The sequence below is a fragment of the Rhodnius prolixus genome, unplaced genomic scaffold, assembly GCF_049639745.1.
Source record: "Rhodnius prolixus isolate KJV_2025 unplaced genomic scaffold, Rpr scaffold_11, whole genome shotgun sequence".
NCBI lineage: Eukaryota > Metazoa > Arthropoda > Insecta > Hemiptera > Reduviidae > Rhodnius > Rhodnius prolixus.
Window position 1 is genome coordinate 9884284 of NW_027411625.1, and position 22211 is coordinate 9906494.

Below are 22211 nucleotides of genomic sequence, written 5' to 3' on the forward strand. Positions count from 1 at the left end.
TTTACCGCACCGTGCGATAATTACCTGTCATCAACTGTAATTATTCAAATTGCAGCCGCATACACACTGAGGAGGGACTCTAGTTGTTGTACGACTCTACTCTAGACGTTGCGGTTAGTTCCACACCAATGCTACGTTTCTTAAACCCCCTACAAATCTGAAATCTCTTCTTTTTAACTACTTCCACGGATGCACAACATATTTAATTCATTAAAAAAAATATATATATACAAAAAAAATTGTGAACACTCAATTTTCTGTTCCTACAACTCACAATATAGTAATTTATACATTTTTTTACTGAAATTTTTAATTTTCATTGTTCATTTTTTTTTACTGTTGTAACATTAATGTACTTGTTGTTCCTTTATTTTGGTGGCTGATTCATAGTTTCAATAGGATGAAAAAATAATTGCCATTTCAGTCAGGATACATTTACGAGGGTCGTTTGAAAAGTCCGTGCAAAAATAAAAACTACTTAATTTTTTGTGGTAAACCTTTTTTATTTTTCAACATAGTCTCCTTTTAGGCTTATACACTTCGTCCAACGCTGCTCTAGTTTGTTGATCCCTTCCGAATAATAGGATTTGTCCAAGTCTGAAAAATAGCCATTCGTTTCTGCAATCACCTCCTCGTTTGAATAAAATCTTTTTCCCGCCAGCCATTTCTTCATATTGGAGAACAAATAGTAGTCCGAGGGAGCCAAGTCTGGAGAATAGGGGGGATGTGAAACGAGTTGGAACCCTATTTCCATTAATTTTGCGACCACAACTGCTGAGGTGTGAGCTGGTGCGTTGTCGTGATGGAAAAGGACTTTTTTGTGGGCCAATCGTGGGCGTTTTTCTTGCAGCTCGGTTTTCAAACGGTCCAATAACGATGAATAATATGCACCTGTAATAGTTTTACCCTTTTCCAGATAGTCGATGAGGATTATTCCTTGCGAATCCCAAAAGACAGTCGCCATAATCTTTCCGGCCGAAGGAACGGTCTTCGCCTTTTTTGGCGCAGATTCCCCCTTGGTAACCCATTGTTTAGATTGTTCTTTGGTCTCAGGAGTGTAGTGATGTATCCATGTTTCATCCACAGTGACGAAACGACGCTTAAAGTCCTGCGGATTCTTCTGGAACAGCTGCAAACCGTCCTTGCAACACTTCACACGATGTTTTTGGTCAAGCGTGAGCAATCGCGGCACCCATCTTGCGGATAGCTTTGTCATGTCCAAATGTTGATGCAAAATATTATGTACCCGTTCATTCGAGATGCCCACAGCACTAGCAATCTCACGCACCTTCACTCTTCTGCAATCCATCACCATATCATGGATTTCATCAATGATTTCTGGAGTAGTAACCTCAACAGGGCGTCCAGAACGTTCAGCGTCACTTGTGCCCATATGGCCACTCCGAAAATTTTGAAACCACTTATAAACTGTTCTAATCGAAGGTGCAGAGTCACCATAATGTTTATCAAGCTTCTCTTTAGTCTCCTGAGGCGTTTTGCCTTTCATAAAGTAGTGTTTAATCAACACACGAAATTCTTTTTCGTCCATTTTTTGAAAATCACTCGACTTCCTCGATTCAAACGAATGCCAAACACAAAGAAATAGACCGATCTGGCTGAAACTTGGTGTGTGTTCTTCCAAGAGATGCTACTAACTAAACATAACCTCGATACGCGCCAGTAGTGCTATCTCTCTGACTTTGCACGGATTTTTCAAACGACCCTCGTATTCTGCCAAGCTTTCGACCTAGGGACTAGGTCATCTTCAGGGCTGAGGAACATGTTTACAGATTGTTAACAATGATTCTATTAAAATGAATATGAATAATATAACTTTATAATATAATTTTGTGTGTTTTGGTTTCTGATTTAAATCATCACACAAAATAGGAAAGTGCTAGAAATGATAAACATATCTAAGACAGAAAACAGACACGAACAATTTAAACAACATATACGCAAACTTACTACAAAATACTTAGACAATTGGCAACACTGACTTCCACACAACCTAACACATAGCACACACAGACCGATCACACTCAGTCCATTAACAGAAAAGACAGAAGCCACACCAACCCTGAAATGTAAAAAATATTACTTTGTAAACTAGGTAAATAATTTTTGTAAAAATTTCGTTATATTATACATATTAATTTTAATAGAATCATTTTTGAACAATCTGTCAATATGTTCCACAGGCCTGAAGATGACCTAGTCCCTAGGTCGAAAGCTCGGCAAAATAAATGTATCACGACTGAAAACTGGCATTTGTTTTTTCATCTTACTAATGTACCTTTGCGCTAACCTGAATGTGCACAATCTACAGCGATCTCTCACACCACTTTATCCAACAATTATTGCCAATCTTTTAACTCACAAAGTGTGTAAAAAGTGTCAAAAACATAAAATTGTATTTTCAGTAGTCAGATGATTTTGTTCAAAACTTTTATTAGTGGCACCAATCTGTTTGCACCTAAATATCAAATTTGGACTTTGATTAGATTTTTTTCTTTTGATTTACAATAGATACACAAATAGATGAAATTTATTTTTTTCTCTGATTCAGGGGACCTAAATAGAGATATTTTCAGAGAAAACTCAGAATTGGACACTTTATTTTCTAGCTAAAATACGGGATTGTAGAAACTTTTATATTTTGGGTGGATTTTTGTTGACGTAAACCAAGTATTTTAAAACGATACAAACTTTCAAGTTTATCCAATTCAACGTATAACTCGATTAAGTATTTTTTTTTTTTTAATAAAGAAGCCTATGTGACAGATCAAATTAACCATCGATGTACTTATTGCGATACGAGGAGTTCATTAATTCTCCAATAATTAGCAAGTATACATTTTCCATTTTAGAAATGTAATGTTGGCAGTAAGAAAATGTAAATACTGTATTTTTCCGCTCATTACTCGTATTTATTTACGCTGAAAACTAGAACTTATGAAAATTTGGCACGATTTCAATACATCTTGTTACTAGAAGTAAGAAAAAAAAAAAGTAAACTTAGGAATAAATCTTGACGAAGCAGGACAAGTGGCACCTAAATCCTTAATTAGTAAATAAGCAGGCTTACTGTCCTATTATAGTAATAGATACATAATCGCCTATTTTATATTCATAAATTCATGAAGTAAATGGCGCTAAGAATTTACGATTCCAATACGTATATTTTAGAATTAATTTATTGCTGGCTCACTATTGATTACTTTTCGAAATCTAAAGGCAACTAAACTTAAACTTCGAATATTCTTTTAATATAAACTTATTCCGATTCTTACTTCTTGTAATATTAAATATATGCAAACGAGTTGGATTTTCAATTTAGCGTTTTCCACGGTAATAAACATAATGAAACCTCCCTCATGATGAAAAGTAGTGTTTTTTAAAAAATTGATTTACTTATAATTAGAAAAACGGATGTTCGCAAAAAAATTATATTTGGTATAGAGTACCAACGATAGTGCATTTAAATATACGTTTAAAATAAAATTAGTGTTACTTTAATTTCTCTTACAAAATGCGATCATGTTAATTTTGAGTTGTTACTCGAAATATCCGTTTTGAGGAATTCTGTATCCAAAGAAGTGGTTTTCATAAATTGTTCTGTAGTCAGCATAACTCTTAAACGCAGCAATTTCAAATTTGATATCTTCAAATCCCCTAATCAAAGTAAAATACAATTATACTGATAAAATGAAACTAAACAATTCTTGTAACTATAAAAATGCTATTTGTAAGTAGTTTTATGTTGTTCCTTGTTCCTTATTACTTAGTTCTTCTGATTTAGGTAAACTGTTAGGGTTCTGCAAGAGCCACAATAGATCTATTGGGTCGCGGTAGGCCGCCCTACTAGAATCTAGGGTTCTGCAAGAAAAATGTCACGTGAAATGTGTGTGTTTCACACAAATGCAGCAAGAAAATGAACGGTTACGCTTGTATGGAGCAGACGAATAAGTTTTTCTAAATCTCCTTATCAAAAACTTAACAGTTTAAAAATAAGTATTTTACGATCAACCCTTTTACAACTGTCCTACCGGACGGTTTTAATGGTGGTCCTAAATAACAGTGTGATTAAACTCAATGCGCGCCTCAAAGGAAGTCAAAAAAGGCTAGCCCTCAGAGCTTCAAGTCAATCAAGCAGTAAATACAACAAAAATTTAGACAACTGCGCATGTGCAGTAGGCTATGAAAAACCGTCAGCTTTGGTATAATTCTTAAACGTTCAGTTTTCAAGATTGGCGAGGAATCGGTCTTATAAAAACAACAACTCGTCTTTTTGCCAACGTTTCGACAAATATATTGTCTTCTTCAGGGCGTGGATATTACAAATACAAAACAATTTACAGAGTCAGTAACATAGAAAAAACAGTAAAAATCAGTAATACAAAAACAGCAAAATACACTAAATTCTTTAGTGGCTATGCGGGTTGAGGGCTCTTAGTTTCTGTAACTCAATTAACCCGCATAGCCACCTTTCAATAATTATAAAGAATTTATTGTATTTTACTGTTTATTTTTGTATTACTGATTTTTACTGATTTTCTATGTTACTGACTCTGTAAATTGTTTTGTATTTGTAATATCCAGGCCCTGAAGAAGACAATATATTTGTCGAAACGTTGGCAAAAAGACGAGTTTGTTTTTTATTTGACCGATTCCTCGCCAATCTTGAATCCTTAGTTTTATAATTCTTAAACGTTCAGTTTTCGTTTATTCGTAAAATAGTGATAAAAAATTATTTATATTCAATCAAAATTTGCATACTTCACCTTTTAAAAGGCGACAATGTTTCCTTTTTCAAACAATATTTTTATACGGCTAAGCCTTGGGGCCAAATAAGGAAGCTATGCCTGTATAGTCTTCGTACCCTCACAGATATGAGCATGTACGGCCATACTGGTTGATTTGTATCAATGTGTTGGTGTACGGTTGCGAGCAGCTAAATAGAGCCCAGGTGACGCGGCCGCTCTACGGCAGTGTTGGGGGCCAAGGCACACCCAGCCAAACTAGTTGGCTTTCTCATTTCGGTGTGAGATGAAGCGTACAGGCGCTAATGAACGGAAGCAACTGGCGGAGAATGGCAGCTTTAGTAATAAAGTAGCGTCGCTAGACAGTTGACAGGCTGTCACCGATGACAAGCGGTCCTGCTCAACTATAGTGACATGTCTCTAACGTAATATACTGTCTCGCATTGCCTGAGGCCACAACTACTCCCGTATTCTTGCCCCAAAAACATATAGTTATTATGTTACCAGCACGTTTAGAGATCTTGCTGGCTGACTCGCAGCTAGAGGAAGCCGCCTGTCTGAAGTCAGTGCCAAGCTTACAAAAAAATAAACAAATAAACAATGTAATTAACACTTTATAATAAACATTAAAAAAAAAAAGATGGAGGTTAACACTCGTGTTTCACTTACTGTAATACAATGGATCTCAATTTTTTTCAGAACACATTTCACGTGATATTTTCCTTGCAGAACTCTAGATTATAGTAGGGCGGCCTACCGCGTCCCAATAGATCTATTGTGGCTCTTGCAGAACCCAAACAGTTTACAAATAAGGAACAAAGAACAACATAAAACTACTTACAAGTAGCATTTTTATAGTTACAAGAATTGTTTAGTTTCATTTTATCAGTATAATTGAAGTGATTGGTGCAAAAAGGAGTTATCTACATTTTTTTTCAGAAAATGTGTTTAGTGGCGCCCCCTATTGTACGTTCAATTCTACAATCTTTTGGTGCATAAACGAGTCTTTATGCAGACTCGTTTATTATTACTTATTCTCTAACCTAGGTTAGATTTGGAGCAAAAATGAGTTTTCTACTGCAGATAACTTTCTTTTGCTCCAAACAGAAAAGATGACGCAATCAATCAAACAAAAATTTGTATATTAGGTTTATTTAATGTTTATATTAGGTAGATATTATTATTTTTCTTTTTGACAGACATAATAATATATCTAACATTCGCTTCGACAAGACACAAAATGCCACTTAAGAGCTCAAAAACAAGAAATCTTGTTGACTAAAGTACTTAATATGAACTCAAGTTTTACTGAAAATTATGATTTTGGTGCAAAAAAAAAGAGTTAGCTGCAAAATAACTTTTGCTTATAGCAAGCTTAAAAATTGCCCTAGAAAGTTCAAAACAGCCCCAAATGACCCCATCACAATATATTAACTAATCCTTACAGCAGACACAACATAAGGAATACATCTTAAAGCATATTTAATTTTTTGTCCCTACTAAAAATTTTGAAAAACTGCAGATAACTCCTTTTTGCACCAAGCTCTTCAATTGTATTTAAAGATTCACTTAATACAAAGTAATACTTGTAAAGAACAAAACGAGAAATTTAATATGAAACATGCGCTTAATGTTTCTCCGAAAATCACAGGAATAGGTCGTACAAATCGCAATAATTTCCTGTTTTTCTATTTATTACGTCTTATGTAGCAAAAACCTGATTCAAGAACAATCTTATTCTTTCTTTTAAGCAGTATTTTCCTTAAAAAGGGTTAGATATCTATTCTAAAAAAAAAAAAAAAAGTGGAAACTGTCCAGTTAGATCACTGTGTTTGATAAAGTTTTGTGTAAGTTGTCTTTGTACAAGCGGATGTGTTCTTTGTATATCTGTCTTGGATTTTTCTCAATATAGGTACTATCATAGTCTAGACCAGTGTTTCCCAACCTTTTTTGTGTCATGCCCCACCTTAACCTTTATAAAATTTTCATGCCCCCCTATGTAACATAAATAATTTTTAACATTAAAAAATTGATTCGTTCACTTAGGAAACATAAATGATAGGTTCTAGGAAGAAATCACTCTGAAATTGTTAACAAAACACAGTAAGTAAAATTTCAAAACATATAATGAAAAACTGAAATTCAAATTCCAAATAATTTTAATACAGATTTTTCTATATTAATTTATTATTTTAATTTAGTGAGATCCTTGCGCTTGATGCTTGCTGCACAGAGATTTTATATAAGGTTCCAATTTGGTTAGCTGCAGTCTCAAGTCTCCACGTTATGTTATATCCAGCCGATTTCTTTTTTTTTACCAGTAAATCATTTACAGCACTAAATCCACCTTCAGCTAAAAATGAAGATGGAAACGGTAGCAATAGTTTTCTTGCACATTTGGTTGAATTTAGGTATTTGATTTCTGTTTCCTCACAAAGCCATGCCCACCATTCCTTTCCTTTCGCTCCTTTTATATTAAATAAAGTTTTAACTGACTCATCATTTTGCAATTCTGCGAGTTCTTCTTGATACTGCATATTTGATATGCAGCGATGGGCCAATTAAGTGCCAACAACTGCGCTGTTTAGCGAGTTTTTAAAATGTCCGGGGTTCCCTGCGGCAGACTGCACGCTCCGCGGTGAACCCCGGACGAAGTTTACTTGACGACGCCAATCACCCAGTTGATATTTTGGTCTCATCAAACGGAATTATACCTAATAATTATTTACCGCAATTATTTAAGAATTTGCTTTTTTTGTTAAATTTGGCACCGATATCTAGCATTGCATTTAAATGGCCCGGAGCGAAAGGGTTAAAGTCGTGTCGAGTCCATTTTCGAATTTCTCCCCTTAACTATCAAATTGCCCCCCTGGGGGGCGTGGGCCCCACGTTGGGAAACACCGGTCTAGACAAACTAGATTTGTAAATACCGCTGTTGTCATAAGGGTTGTTAGTTTCGATTTGTGCACTGTTTCCCAGTTTTTTGTTGGTCGTAAGCGCTGTTTCTTGGTTAAGTTTTATAGTTTGTGTGACTCGTTCACGTTTGACGTTAAAGTGGCGAATAGTATGTTGGTTGGGTTATTGTTTTGGCTTTGATTTTGGCCATGTTTGTTTGTACTTAAGTAATTTATTAATAATGTTGGTGGTATTACCTGTTATTTGTTCCGAGTTCTCACTCATAGTTGGTCAGTACAAGAGGTTTAGTGTTCAATCTGTCAGGTGTCTGAGAGCGACTAGTTTATGTTGAATAGGATGGTAGGAACTGTTGTGTATAATAGTGTCAGTGGACGTGGGCTTTCTGAATATTCCGAATTCTAAGTTGTTGTTTCTTATATTAAGTGAGATATCCAGGAAGTTAAGAGTTTTTATCGTTCTCATATTAGTAAAACCAAGATATGTTTGAGTAGTAATCGTAGTGTGTCGTCTACATAATGTGCTTAAAATGTTACACCGAATTTGACCTTCAATTGTCGAACACGTTCATGTCGCATAAAAGTTTCAGACAATATTGTCAATTGGGGAGTGCGTCCTATTTCTAATTTGTCATTAGCAAGGTAAAAGTTATTGTTAAATCTAAAGTAATCTAAGATAATGGTTTGAAGGTAGTTTCAGTTTGGGTTAGAACTATCAGTTGGTCAATATATTGTAGTGTGTTTTTGTCTGTTAGTTTCTGTTTTATAATATTTAAAGAGTCTCTGACAGGGTAGAAGTGTTTGTAATGTCGAGGGATATGAGGCGTGATGAGAATGTTAGTTCTCGAGTCTTTCAATAAGTGGATAATAAGTTGTGTATTTTTTATTTGTAAAGTTTGGGAACTGTTCTCAGGTTAGGTACTGTGATGGATACGTATTTGAGTACTCCATTTTTAGGTATGATAAAGGTGGCTGTTTTTATAACTGTCTTGATTTACTGTTGGACTCGTGTTGTCGTGCAGTTCTTAAGTCCGTTTTTGATTATGAAATCGGTTTGTTAACATAGAGTGTGTTCAAATTACCGCAGAGTTGCCTTTATCCGCTTAAGTTAATATGAGATTATACTTGTTTAGTTTCGCTAAGTGTTTTTACGTATTCTTCTTTCAAACTATGACAGTAATGTTACTGCCATTCCAGCGTCCATCGTTAGGTGTTCCAATGTCTGAGCTTCAAAACCGCGTTAATTAGTGTACAAATTGAAACTAACAAACCCTTATCGCAACAGCGGACTTTAAAAACTAGTCTGTCCTAGCATTTATATTGATTAAAGTGGGTGAAAAATTAAAGATTGTTACGAAGAATACATCCGTTCTTAAAAATACAACAAAACAGACTCAACTTACGCATACCACCTCATTAAATTCAGTCACCAACTGGACAGTCTCAAAAAAACAATGAATTTATGTTTTTTAGTAACAAGATTTATGGATTATTCCCAAGTAGACTTCAGGATTGAGTCCAATACAAGAAATTATGAACACGTTTTAAAAATAAATTTTACTTCATTAACCAAAACTACTATGAAATTTAAATACCAAAATTGTATCGAGGTTGAATACCTGATACTGCTAGAGAAATATCTATACTAGTAATTATCTAGAATAATGTAACAATCCTACATATTACTTATATCACCTCAAAAAAACCTTTGGAACCATCAAATTTAGGGAAAAAACCCGTTTTCATAATTGTTATAAAATAGTGCGTCACATTTATAGTGTCTTTTTTGTTCCGGATTGACGAGGCTGATTGCCCCACTGGTTAAACCTAAATATATTTCAGAGAAACTAAAAGAGAAATCTTTTTTTTTGAAATTTAAAAACTTCACTAATTGTGTGGCCAGCTCCACCATTCGAGCAATTTGCGAGGGACCCTTTTTGGTTAAAAAAAAAAAGTTGACACAGACCTGCTCTATTATTAAAACAGTATATGTTTTATTTGATCATTTAGCATCACTGTTGATGACCACGTTCCTTCCAGTATGTAGTAGTTTACTTTTTTAGTGAATCCTTCCATCGTGGAGGCGTTATTTCACCGGTTGATGATACAGTTATTAACGTAATGGCAAGATATTAGGTGTATCCAGCTTATTAATTCTTCTCAGGTTAGTATTAAATTGTTCAGCTATTGCTAGATGGTGAAACAGAACGGGTTAGATGGGACTAAGAGCATTAGTCGCCGTCCTAGGATCATTACATAGGGGACACACAGAACGATTTGTCATTAGATGTGATTAGGATAATTGGGATAGGAGATTGGAGCCTGCCTGCAAGCACGCTCCAGACTAACTCACTGGCATGGCAACAATTACACGGCTCTAGGCTAACTAAACTAAATCAAATCTAGTGTTCACACTCACAAGAGTTTCTCTTACTACTTCTTCAAGTTCTAACTTGTGTTTTCTTCAAAAATTGGGTCAGAACCTATCTTCAAATTTCGGTTGAGCGAAACTATCAACTTACTGAATAAATTTTGCGTTTTCTTCGCACAAATCGTTGCACGAAATTTCATTAAGCGCATTGCAGCAAGAGATAGTCTTGTTTATTCACATCAGTTTTTTTGTTATTCCTGGGCTATAAAATTATTTATTCAAATATCTTTTACTTTGTTTTTGATTGTCTTTTATAGACCAATTATCTATTTATATACTTTTGTTACTTAAAAAAAAATTGTACACATTTTTTGTTCTCTCAATTTCTATTTCTATTTATTAATTATAAACCATATTAAATTACGTGCTTTACGAATAAATGAGGAGCCACATTTCTAAGCAAATCTAAGGAATTCCTCAAATTTTAAATAATAACTATTCGTGAAATATTAGGTTGCGAAAACCGTGTGCGAGAATTTCTTCAAATTTGAGCGATACATTTAATTTAAACCCTCTACTCCCAACTCTCTCCGAAAAGTACACAAGAGATAGGACCGTATATTACAGAGAAATAAGATTTTACGGGTAATCAACAAAACCCTTTTCATATTAACTTTTTAAAAAAATGTCTCAAATAAAAGTTATAAATACAAATACAAATGTATGAACATAAAATTAGTACCAGTTTAAAAACAAACAAACAATCTTTTGGGCATTTTTCGATTAAAACTTTAAAAAAAAAAAAAATGAAAAAACGATTTATTAAAGTGGTAATTTCATAAAAAAACCTGATTGTGGCAGCATTTGATAATACCTATAAGAGATAATATACAAATTTCAACTTTCTGATACTTTTCGTGCTCTAGGGGTACTTCAAAACTGGTGAAATCTTAAAATCAAAAATCTGCACAATTACAATACATTTTCTTATAAATAGCTTAAAAGAAAGTGTAAAAACAAACTCAATCCGTATCCGTATAAGTACAATAAACAACCAAAACAAACTAAATCCTTATCACTGATTGTTTGTTTACAAGGAAACAGAGCAATATTAAAGAAATACTTAAGTCTAAAGTCTTTCCTAGAAAAGTAAGGAAATGAGAAATCTTACATTCAGTAAAATATTTACAAAATAGTCATTATTAAAGTTTTACAAATAATTATTAATACAATTTATTTTGCACAAAACAAACAAAACTTCCGTTTTCCTTAGAATTAATTAAGGAACCAACTAATAGATAATACTAATGTTTGTGTTTATTGCTATAATTAACTTCATTTTCTATCCATAATATTTACTGATTGAAGCAAAATCATTATCAATGCGAATACCACTTAGCTTCAGCCTTATTTAGGATTTATGTAACAAAATAACATAAAATTCATTCAAAATTTTTCTATAAAGAAATACGAATTGTTAGTTTGCTGTTCTTATTATTTTGAAGATTCAAATTAGTGTAGATCTTCGCCTTTAAAGTTAGGTATTAAACATTGCAAAAGCCGCTGTCCTTCTATTTTCTTGGTACTTTTACTGAAATATAAATGAATTATTTGGAGAGGGAGACTTTTAATTGACAAATTAATCTTATTCTGTCAAATGTGAACAGAAATGTTATTTTCTTTGAAATAGATAATTTTATACAAACTATCGTAAAAAGGATTATCTGTATAATTAGTGTTAATTAAGAAAAAGATTATGTCCCAGGTTTATTTCATTTATGCAGACGATTTGCTCATGACTGCAAGGTCAAAAGTGGCGTTGGTTGTTTTTTTTTTTTTGAAGAAATAGAAGCCACGACCATTGTGGCACAAAGGTAGTAAGCACGTCTGTAATGGAAAAATACAGACATAGCGGAAAGAATGGATGGAACGTTGTTTCTAGATTATGTCTTTAGAACGAAGAGGCAGCTGAAACACCAGAAACCATTATCCTCAAAGTTTTAAGAATGGAAACTAGAGAATCGGGATCTGTGCCAGAAGTTTGGTGAACTAGATCTGCTGTAGAAGTGCCAGCTGAAATGGCTAAGAAGAGCATAGGCCATGAGGAAGGTTTCCGGTGGGCTCCCAAAAGACTGATTGAAAGAAGCAGACCTCGCTTAAGATGGCTGCAGAGATTAGAGAACTGGGAGTGAGTAGCTGTCGAAGAAAAGCTCATATGGAAGAGAAATGGAAGAAGAGTGACCGAGACGATTCGGGTCCTTGTAGGATCGCAGCGCCAAGGGGTAGCTTTAGGCTCCCCACAAAATACCATTTCTGGATTGTAGTTTTTGGATAATGAATGAAGCAATAATTATTAAGGTTTGATAACATTGAAACGGCAGTAGTAGGCTGTAATGTATCGTGTGTCAGTGTAGGTGTGTCTCAGTGTAGGTACGAGTGAATGCAATACTGCTGTACTTGTGTAGTAGGTAGACACGGGGCTCGGGGCACGATCATTGGGTAGCCTGCCAGAGGTCGCCATTACGGAGGGAGGCTCGGTGGGGGTCTGTGAGCATGCGTGCTCGCCGCGACCAATACTGCACGCCAGTCTGCTGCATGCGAGGTGGTCAGACTGTGGCCTGTCACTGCGCTCGGCACAAACTCGAGGCCCCTTTCGTGAGGAGAGATAGGCTATTTGCAACAATTACACCTTCTGCTGCAGCTAAGATAAAGTTTTGCTATTCTCTGTCACATTAAATAAACGTTATGAGGTTCTTTAAAGACTTCATACATACATTCAGTTATTCATCCAAGGTTAATGAAAGTTGTTGGAGATGACGTTTCCACTATAGTGCATGGAACACTCACAAGACCTTTTTCTCACTATAATTCTCAGAGTTACAATTTTATAATTTTTTCCGCCATTTCAGAAACATCCTCATAAACATTACATGTTGCTAAAACCGTACATTACTTAGCTCTGAAATAAATTTCACAAGAGAGTGCTACACTCATTACTCTTTCAGAATTGCTAAAAGACTAATTATTATACCAAACTTTGTCAATAATCATTATATATCTACATTTATGCAGCCATAGGGAGCATTGGCAATATGGCGAAGGACTCTTAGATTGGAAGGACTGGATTCACTGAATGTTATGAGGGTTTCGCGAAGCCTCACAATTCGGTTCCATTAATTCCAGATCGGTCTCAGAAGTTTTTTTTGTAAAGAGTTAGTTTTGTTTTGAACAGATAAATTAATGAACACAAAATTATTTAGTTTGCTTTATTTTTCTATTTACAGGTTAGTTGTTTGTTTGTACTTGTAAAAGTTATTTGTTAGTTGCTACACATATTAAGTACTTACTTTAAGGTTATGTTGTTTAATTTACCTCTATATAGTATATTGAGATCTATCCTTTATTTTGTTTAGTTTCCCTTAGTTTGTCATGTATTATATGGTATTTAATAGAAGAGTCTCCTCAGAAGCATAGTTTTAGTATATTATTCAATTCAGCTGCATATGCAAGTGTGGAATATGTAGCCAAAAACAAAACAAAAAGTTTAAAAAAATTATTATAACCCACCGAAAATGCAATTGTTCAGAATTGGCTTTTTCTATTTTTTTCTATAACTTCCCTAGGCCAGTGGCCAAAATACTTCATTCAACTTGAATATTGTATATGTTAGGCACATCACTTTTATTTAAAACTTTTTCTTAGAAATTATTGATTGTTTTGGGATTCTTGAGAAAGTCACGCTTCTTTCAACAGCATTATTTTAATTTCTTCTACTAATCCATACATTGTAGAATACATGCTACAGATACAAATGAAAATAAGGTGCAAAATAAACAATATTCAATATAAATTTAGAAATGAAATAAAATGCTAGAAAACAACTTAACGCAACTAACAAAATTAAAGTAATCAAATAACATAAAAACCATAATAATTATCATCATTATAATACATGTATAAAATTAACTCAGAAATTAACTTAATTTTTATAATTATCCATAGAATCAATTCAGTTATACAAATATATTTGAATATTTCAATAATAAATGAAAAATTCTAGCAATATTAAATTCTCTCTCTACTAGTTTGACGTACTCGTGTAGATTACACTGGATTTCACGAAGAAATGAACATTTTAGATATGAAATAGTATTTTTTAAAGATTGGACTTTTATAAGTCTGTTTCTGGGTACTATGTTTCCAACCAAACTCAATAACGAAATGTTTCAAATAGTTGAAATAAGATATTGCGCCTATGTATCTGCCATATACTCGTATAATAAGGTTTTACACAAAATATTAAATTATTTTAATTTGAATTTCGCTTATTAAATCCAGCCAGAACCTTAGTTGAAATTCTAAAAGTGTGTAAGTAATTACTGTGCCAAAATAATCTATAACTTTACTTTTGCTATTTCAGAGTTGACGAATTGGTTCAAATTAAAAAGTAGATTTATTTTTATTCTTCTCCGAACTGACTTAGCACCTAACTTAGCCACATGTTACTCTGATTAGCCCGGGACTTGTGATTTATCAAAATTATGTTTGTCAATTGTAGAGGAAATATATGTTTATTTTTTTTTAACATTTTTTTTCCTGAAAAATTGTTTGGTTTTCTTGTTAATTTTTATTTTTACAGGTTTGGTTTCAGAATAAGCGAAGCAAAGAGAGGCGACTGAAACAGCTGACATCGATGGGCAGAGGACCATTCTTCGGCGGCTCTCGCAAGATGCGCGGCTTTCCAATGAACCTGAGTCCTGGCGGATTGGACGATCCACCTCCTGGTTTTCCATATTTCGGGTCGGAAGCTAAGTTCGAATTTGGTTATCCAGGTCCGCAAGGCTTTCACCATGAGTTCTTTCCTGCCCACCATCCGCACGGTCCACCTCCTCCGCAGGCCTTCAATCCTTCTGGTGAGCTTACACTTCTTTCTTCATACTTTACTGTGATTTCCGCTTCATTATTTAACAAAACTTAGTTCAATTGGCGTTTCGTCTTTCTGGTTAGTCCCAGTTCTCTTAACATGAATAGATATTTACTCAAAAGTCAATGCCCTACGACTAGTACAGTAATATTACTAGTAATCCAAAATGATAGGTTGAGCTCTCATCCTGGACAGTGAGATGCTCCTAGAAAGAGAAAACTTAAGCGACAGCAGCTGGATTCGAATCCGGGAACTCCTCGTGGGGATTCAGTAAGCAAACCACTAAGCTAATCTCTTCAAACAATCTTAAATCTATTGCAGTATGCATGTGATGCAGGCCGGTCTGACTACCAGCGAAACTGTCAATTTGTCGGCCCATTGTGCCATTCTTCTAAAGATATTAGCTAGCACAGCCTTATTAGTAATTAAAACTGGGTTGCCGTATGGCACAGGACTTGGGCGTAAAATGGCCCCCATGCCGCAGAGCACAGCTTAAGATTTCAGTTTGAATATTTAGAGAGTACTTTTAACAGTAATGGTGATGTAGACAGATAACTGCACCCGTAAATTGCAGTTCTGAAATTCATACAGATCCTGCAGCCAACCGGTGTTAACCTCAACATCCTTTATGTTCAAAAATATGCAAAACATTTGATTATACTCAACAATAGAGCTCGTAATTGTTTAGCATTGACCTGAGTGAAATTCAAGGCAGATTTCTACTTAATCGATTTGCGCCAAATTTAAAAAAATTGTGTAGCAATTTAGTGGGCTGTCTAAATTGCTCATTACTTTATTTGAAACATTTTAATGGTGGAAGGAGATCCATTGTGCATTCTGTGATATAACATTGAGAAACTCTTCGTTTAAACGTTCGTTAAGAATTGCCAACCGCTTGGCTTAATTTCACGCATAAATTTTCCATTAAACTATACAATAAGCGGTTGTCATTGGTATGTGCATCTTCATTTCTGATTAGATAATAACCGCAACCTAGGTTGTAAAAATAAATTAATTTTAATTAAAAAAAAAAAAAAAGGCAAACTAGAAGAAATGAGTGAAAGATCATTAAACTGGCCAGTTCTGCCGGTACCAAGTACCGACCAAGTTGGAGAGATATGCGCAAGATTTACTGGCCATCAGATGTCTACAAGTTGACAGACTTGAGTATGCGGATTATTAACGCATGGAAATATGACTGTACTAGTCTTTAGGGCTGTCTAGGGGTGACCGCCAGACTTATACGAGCGGCTGTTTTTTTGTTCCTCGCTCTGTCTTAACAGAACTAGCTTTCGTCTCTAAACGCGGTTCGATTGAGATAAAAAGTTGAAACAATATCACCAATAATGTGCAATCATCAAACTTACATGACATCGCTCTTAACAATGCTTTATACATTTTTATTAAAACTGTCCGGTAGGATAGTTGTATAAGGGTTGATCGTCAAAAAGTGTACGAAAAAGCGTAACGTTGAAAAACACCCAACTTTGACAATATTTTTCTCTTTTTCTATAAAAGATAAAATGCCCAAATTTTCTTTAAAATAAAGGGCAAACCCTCCTTTATAACTGTATTTTTTTTTTTTTTTTTTGCAACAACCAAGATCTAATAGGTTTTGAGATATAAGTTGCCGAAAATGAGCAAAAACGGCTTTTTCAAAAAATGTTGTTCTTGTTCTTCTTGTTGTTACCTTTTTTGTAAACTGCTTTGCGCCTAAACGCTTGAACCGATTTTCATGAATAAGGTATCATTCGATTCGGAATTTTATGTAGATGTGCCTTTTGGGGGTCTCGACGCTGTACATCGAATGGGAGAGGAGTAAGCCCCCTTTATGTAAGGCCCCCTCCAAAATTATTATTACTAATTACTCTGTAAATCTTGGCCCGATTTTGATAAAATTTGGTAGGATGTTAGGGTTAGAGCTCCCGTAACATTAAAGCGGCGATCAGCTCTTACACTTGTTAAGGGGAAGTACAGTAATCGTTTCAAATTATCGACACGTGAACCGATTTTCATGAATGAAGTGTCATTCGAATCGAAATTTTGTACAGATTTGCACTTTAATATTACATAGTAATTACTTTCGAAATTCAACGGTTAACTATACTGAAACTAAAGCAATACTTAAGTAGTTAAGGGCAGTCGTTGGTCGTGTTTATGAAGGCTGAATTCGTAAGTGGGAGATCCCCAGTTCGAATCCCGCGTATGACTACTTTTTATTTGTATTATTTGTAAGAAAAAATTGTTTATAGTAAAGTATGAACTTCTGCCCCCGTCCACGACACCTAATTGGTAGTTGGACGTTAAGCCTCGACTTAAAAAAAATAGGCGATTACTTTACTTTTTACTTAAGTAGTAAGATTAACTTCCTCTGGTACCTCCTTGAAATCAATTTCCGGTAAACGGAAATTTAAACAAATCCATTTATTACTTTATTCTGAGCTGTCAGTAGGCCGAACAGTAATAATATTTCTCATTGACTCGAGAAAATTTAAAAAATGTTCATCCTTAAACTTCAAGTCAAAGGATTAATTACAAATCCGAAGATTATTAGCGTCAAATTTTATGTCCCTCAAACAATATGGCCGGTAAAACTGTACGGAATACAAAAAAAATGACACTCTGAAGGAAAGCCTAATAACCCTGAACTTTGTAATAAATCTTTCAAAAAAAAAAAAGTTTGTTAATGAAACAATTCAGGTGAAGTATTTTTCGATAAAACTGAAAGAAACGAAAGAGAATCCGCACTACTGGTTAGAGGCAAGGTCTGCAAAGCTAAGATGTATTGTGGTATTGGGTTCGATTCCCCGGTCCTAGGCTTTGGATTTTGAGAACTTTATAGTAAAGTATGTTTTACTATCCGCCTCCATCCACGACAGTTAATTTGGTAGTTGGACGTAAAGGCTGCCTGAAAAAATAGGCAATTACTTTACTTCGATTTTGGTGGGGAGCGGGAGTGTACGGGGCGAAGCCGAAATTAGGTTTTCAGTTAGCCTAGGAAAACTAGCTACTGTTTTTCAGGCTGAGCTAGTTGCAATTAGGTTCTGTGCTACCGAGATTGTTGGAAGAGGAATTATTAATTCTAAGGCGTGATTTTCTCGGATAGTCAGGCTGCTCTACGAGCTATTCCTACCAGGTCAATTCAAGGCTGGTTTGGGACTGTCTGGGTGCTCTGAAGGAAATTAGCGATCAAAATAAGGTCTGTCTGGTTTGGGTACCTGGTCATTCAGGACATAAAGGAAACGAAGCGGCAGATTTATTGGCCCGGGATTAAACTATGTGTGCAGACTAGGTCTCGGGAGTGGTGGCTCAGCCACCACAGGGCAGAGACAGGCGAAGGAGTTCATCAAGGGCTATTCGCCAAAGCTAACTGCAGAATTAATCCGTCAAGGCCGTATGGTGCTATAAGGATAATTGTAGGCCTATTAACTGGACCACTGCAGGCTCAGAAAACACATGCATCGCATGGGCCTGGCAGATGATAGCCTTTGTAGGTTCTGTCAGGAAAAGGAGGAAACGGCCACTGCACGTGTTGTGTCAGTGTGAGGGGCTTGTCTGGCTATGGATGTTACTTCTCGGGGAGGAAAAACACGGACGGGTCTGGGGGAAGGCGAGCTCTAAAGTTGGGGAGCCACAATAGATCTAAAGGGGTCGCAGTGGCGTAGGCCTTAAGGGCCGCCCCTATTAGAGTCTTACTTCGATTTTACTTATCTTTTTTTTTTAATTTCTAGAGGACATTTCGGGAGAGGATTGGACTTCTAAATCCATTTTACATTCATTTCCGATCCAAAATCCGCACGATTGAAATACTTCTTACTTACTAAGGGTAAAATAAAATAAAAACGCGTCGACTTTTATGATAGCCCAGTATTAATAATATACCATCCATTTTTTTTGATTTTATTATTATTATTTTGTTTACTTTTAAAGTAGGTCCCGGCCTGGAACCAGGAGGCATTGGACCTGACTTCCCATCAATGTCCGGTGACCAGGCGGGCTTCCTAGGAGCTCAAGGCGGTCCGCCCGGCGAACCTCCACACCTGCTCGCCCACCGGGACAGTCCGGAATATCTGTCCGCTCAAGGCAACTACAGCCTGGATAAGTCTTAACTCGACGCCATATTTTATTTTCTTTATTTATCCGCAGCACAAGGAACAAGAAAATAATGTTGTTATTATTATGATTCTGATAATTATTTTTTTTTTTCTTTGGTTTCGAAACACACTCACCTTGAAAAACAATAGTAATCAATCTTGTTACTTCATTTTGAAGAAAAACCGTGCACGGTATTTAATGAATTACAATCATAAATGATATTGTTCCAATGAATCTTTTGTAAATAGCAACAACTTTTCTGTATAAAGAGAAATGTATTAAGAGATTGTGACTAATTTTTTAAAATTTTTAAAACACAATTATGTCCAACAGAAAAATTAAATTTATAAAACAAAAAAAAACGGATTGAACACCACGGCTTTCTCTTACAGTTTTCAAAGTTTACTTTCAAATTTGGTATTTTTATTAAATATAATGTGCTTTAATAAATGTTCACTATAATATTTATAGTGAAACAAGAGTTAATTCCGTGTTTATATGAGTAAACAGGATGAAGGATTCATTCAAGAGACTCATATTGCATGTTGTGTAATTTTTCTGCTGCCAGAAATCGGTCCGATTTATTTTTAAATGTCCTGATTCTCCCATTTTTCTTAATCGAGAATTAAATTTGAATTTTCCGCCATTTTTTTTTTTTTTTTTTGGTGGTAGTAAGAGAGGGTCGTGTGTGATTATGATAGTCACGACAGAATTCTTTTTTTTTATTCCAAAAAATCAAATTAAAATAAACAAATTCCTCACTACAATTTCTGGATAATAGTGAGTTAAAATAATATTGACTGATAGACCCCCCCACATAAACATAATTTGTGTTTCAAGTTAGTTTTAAAAAAATAAATTTCATTTCAGATGTTATTCTGTGTACAAATACGATTTTAAGAATAAATTAAAAATAAATTAATAAATTTACTTTATTCAAGTAAAAATGCCCAAACTTATTTATCAAATTGTTTTTTTTAATTTCATTGTACAGATTTCATGTTGCCATATATAACTTGTAAATAAATTTTGTTAAATTATGTTATATTTACCCGAGTAAATTAAATTATACAAAATGAAATTCTGCATATACTTTATTTAAAAGAGACAAAAAAAAGGATCAATTATTATTTTTTTATTATTATTAAGGTTTCTTGTTTTTAATTTTTTTGAATCTGAAAACTCGATACGAAGGTTTCAAGGTAGAAAAAAAAAAATACTGTTCTTGGTTCTGTCTAAAGAATCTAATTTTTGTCTCCACTGTAATGTCTTAATGTGACTTTTTTTAAAAATTATTCTATTGTTTTCTCGAGTGACCATTTAGGAGCCGAATCTCTCGAGTCCTTTCTCATAAGCATATTTTTCGAGATTCAAAAAAAAGAAAAAGAAAAAGAAGTACGGCTACGTTTTTAGCTGATTAAGGTTTTAATGTGGACTCCCGAGTATTAGTGCCTCAAAAAATAGTTTTTTTAACATAAAAAAAAAATGAGATAAATGGCAGCAGTGGAGACAGTTACAAAAAGAACAAAAAAATCTTGCCTGGAATTTTCAAAAAAAACAAAAAAATATCTCATTTTATTGTGCCATTATTCTCAATACTTTTTTCTATTTTTTGGAAGAACTGAGATGATCCGTCTGTGTACATAATCTGAAAACTTCTCAGTTTTATCGAAGGCTATATACATTTTTTCACAAATTAAAATGCCACTTATACAAGAAATAATTAAATAAATTTAATTATTTAAATAATTAAAATTGGCAACTCCTAAGCTGGCGTTTCATTATCTTTTAATAAACCAGGGACTGTTTTCCAAAATCTTTTTAAATTAACTAAATTTTGCTGTTCTATAATTAATTATTTCTCGAAATAACGTTTATCTAAATTCATAATTTGTCTGTACCATTTATTCCATTTTCTTAACCGCTAATAAATGCTATAATGTTTGCTCCATATCTGCCCTCTACTTGACCTTATATTCCTCTGTTGTTTGAATAATCTAAACAGCCATTTAAATCATGTTATTCTTTATCTCTGCACCATAAATTTTGTCCCATAACTGCCCTTTTCTTGTCATTATATTCCTCTATTATTCCAGCCATATTTTAAAAAAAAATCCATATTGGACCATTCCTTAATTATAAATATAAAAAAATCTTTAACTGCATTTTCTTTTTGATATTGGCTTTATCTGCCCCTTCTTGATATTGTCCTTATCTATCCAAACGTAGTCTCACTATTTACCTTCAATTTTTTTTTGTTTTATCGATCTATATCTTCTTCTATTCTTAAAATGTATATTTCATATAATATAATTTATTAATAATTTGGTTATATTAAAAAGATGTTAACAGCCTGTGGTAAAAATGCTAAACAATAAATTATCAGCTTTTGGAAAAATTGTGAAAATTCAAACGCTATGTAGAAAAAAATAAACACAAAATTGTACAAAAATAAATAAAATAAATAAATAAATTTTTAAAAATAAATTGATGCTGTAAATATATATAAATATATATAGATATATTCTACCCGCAGAAATAATGGCCATCCTTTTCATTATTATAGTGTTCATATTAATTTAAATTGTGAATTTTTGTCATTAATTTTCATTGTATGTATTGTTGGACATGGCTATTTTACTTTATATGGTTGGTCCGATTGTATGTAATGTGTCGTTATTTATTCAAGAAATAATACTCTAGTGTATTAGATTCTATATTCTATGTATATATTATACATTTAAAAAGAAACGAAATCTTTGAATTTTATTTAAGATACCCACCTAAGAATATTCGTTTAAAGGATGGTTAAAGGAAGAATTTTTTGCAGTCGAATGTCCGCAGGACATTCTGCAGGACTTGTGGGCTCTTCAGATGGTTTATAAAAGATGGAGTTTAATAGAGGAGCTATAATAATGGTGCCTGTGTGAGACGGTGTTAAAGACTTTGTGCTCAGGATTCTGGATTTCGACCCCGAACTGTTCAGCAAATTTTACGCAGGTGGAAAAAAGAAAATACTGAAAAGTAATGTAAAATAGTTTAATTGAAAAAAGATTTAATTTTTAGGACTAAGCAAGAAGTAGTTGAACTGTTTGGAGAGTCGGATATTTTGTCATAAGTAAAGGCAGCTAGACTGCCGTTGGTTG

At 34.1% G+C, this 22211-nt stretch overlaps 1 protein-coding gene across 5 annotated transcripts in view; it reads left to right on the top strand.

Annotated features, from left to right (window-relative positions):
• Nucleotides 1–21835, top strand: part of Lim1 (LIM homeobox 1) — a 147543-nt gene extending 125708 nt beyond the window's left edge. For 3 of the 5 annotated variants that reach the window (XM_074138789.1, XM_074138792.1, XM_074138793.1), the window contains exons 6-7: nt 14686–14959; nt 18901–21834. In XM_074138789.1, the coding sequence (XP_073994890.1) occupies nt 14686–14959; nt 18901–19079 (453 nt within the window). In that variant the 3' untranslated portion in view covers nt 19080–21834. Of the gene's footprint in view, nt 1–14685; nt 14960–18900 lie in introns of all 5 variants that reach the window. The other 2 variants (XM_074138790.1, XM_074138791.1) reach the window with 2 other exon arrangements.
• The last annotated feature ends 376 nt before the right edge of the window (nt 21836–22211 follow it).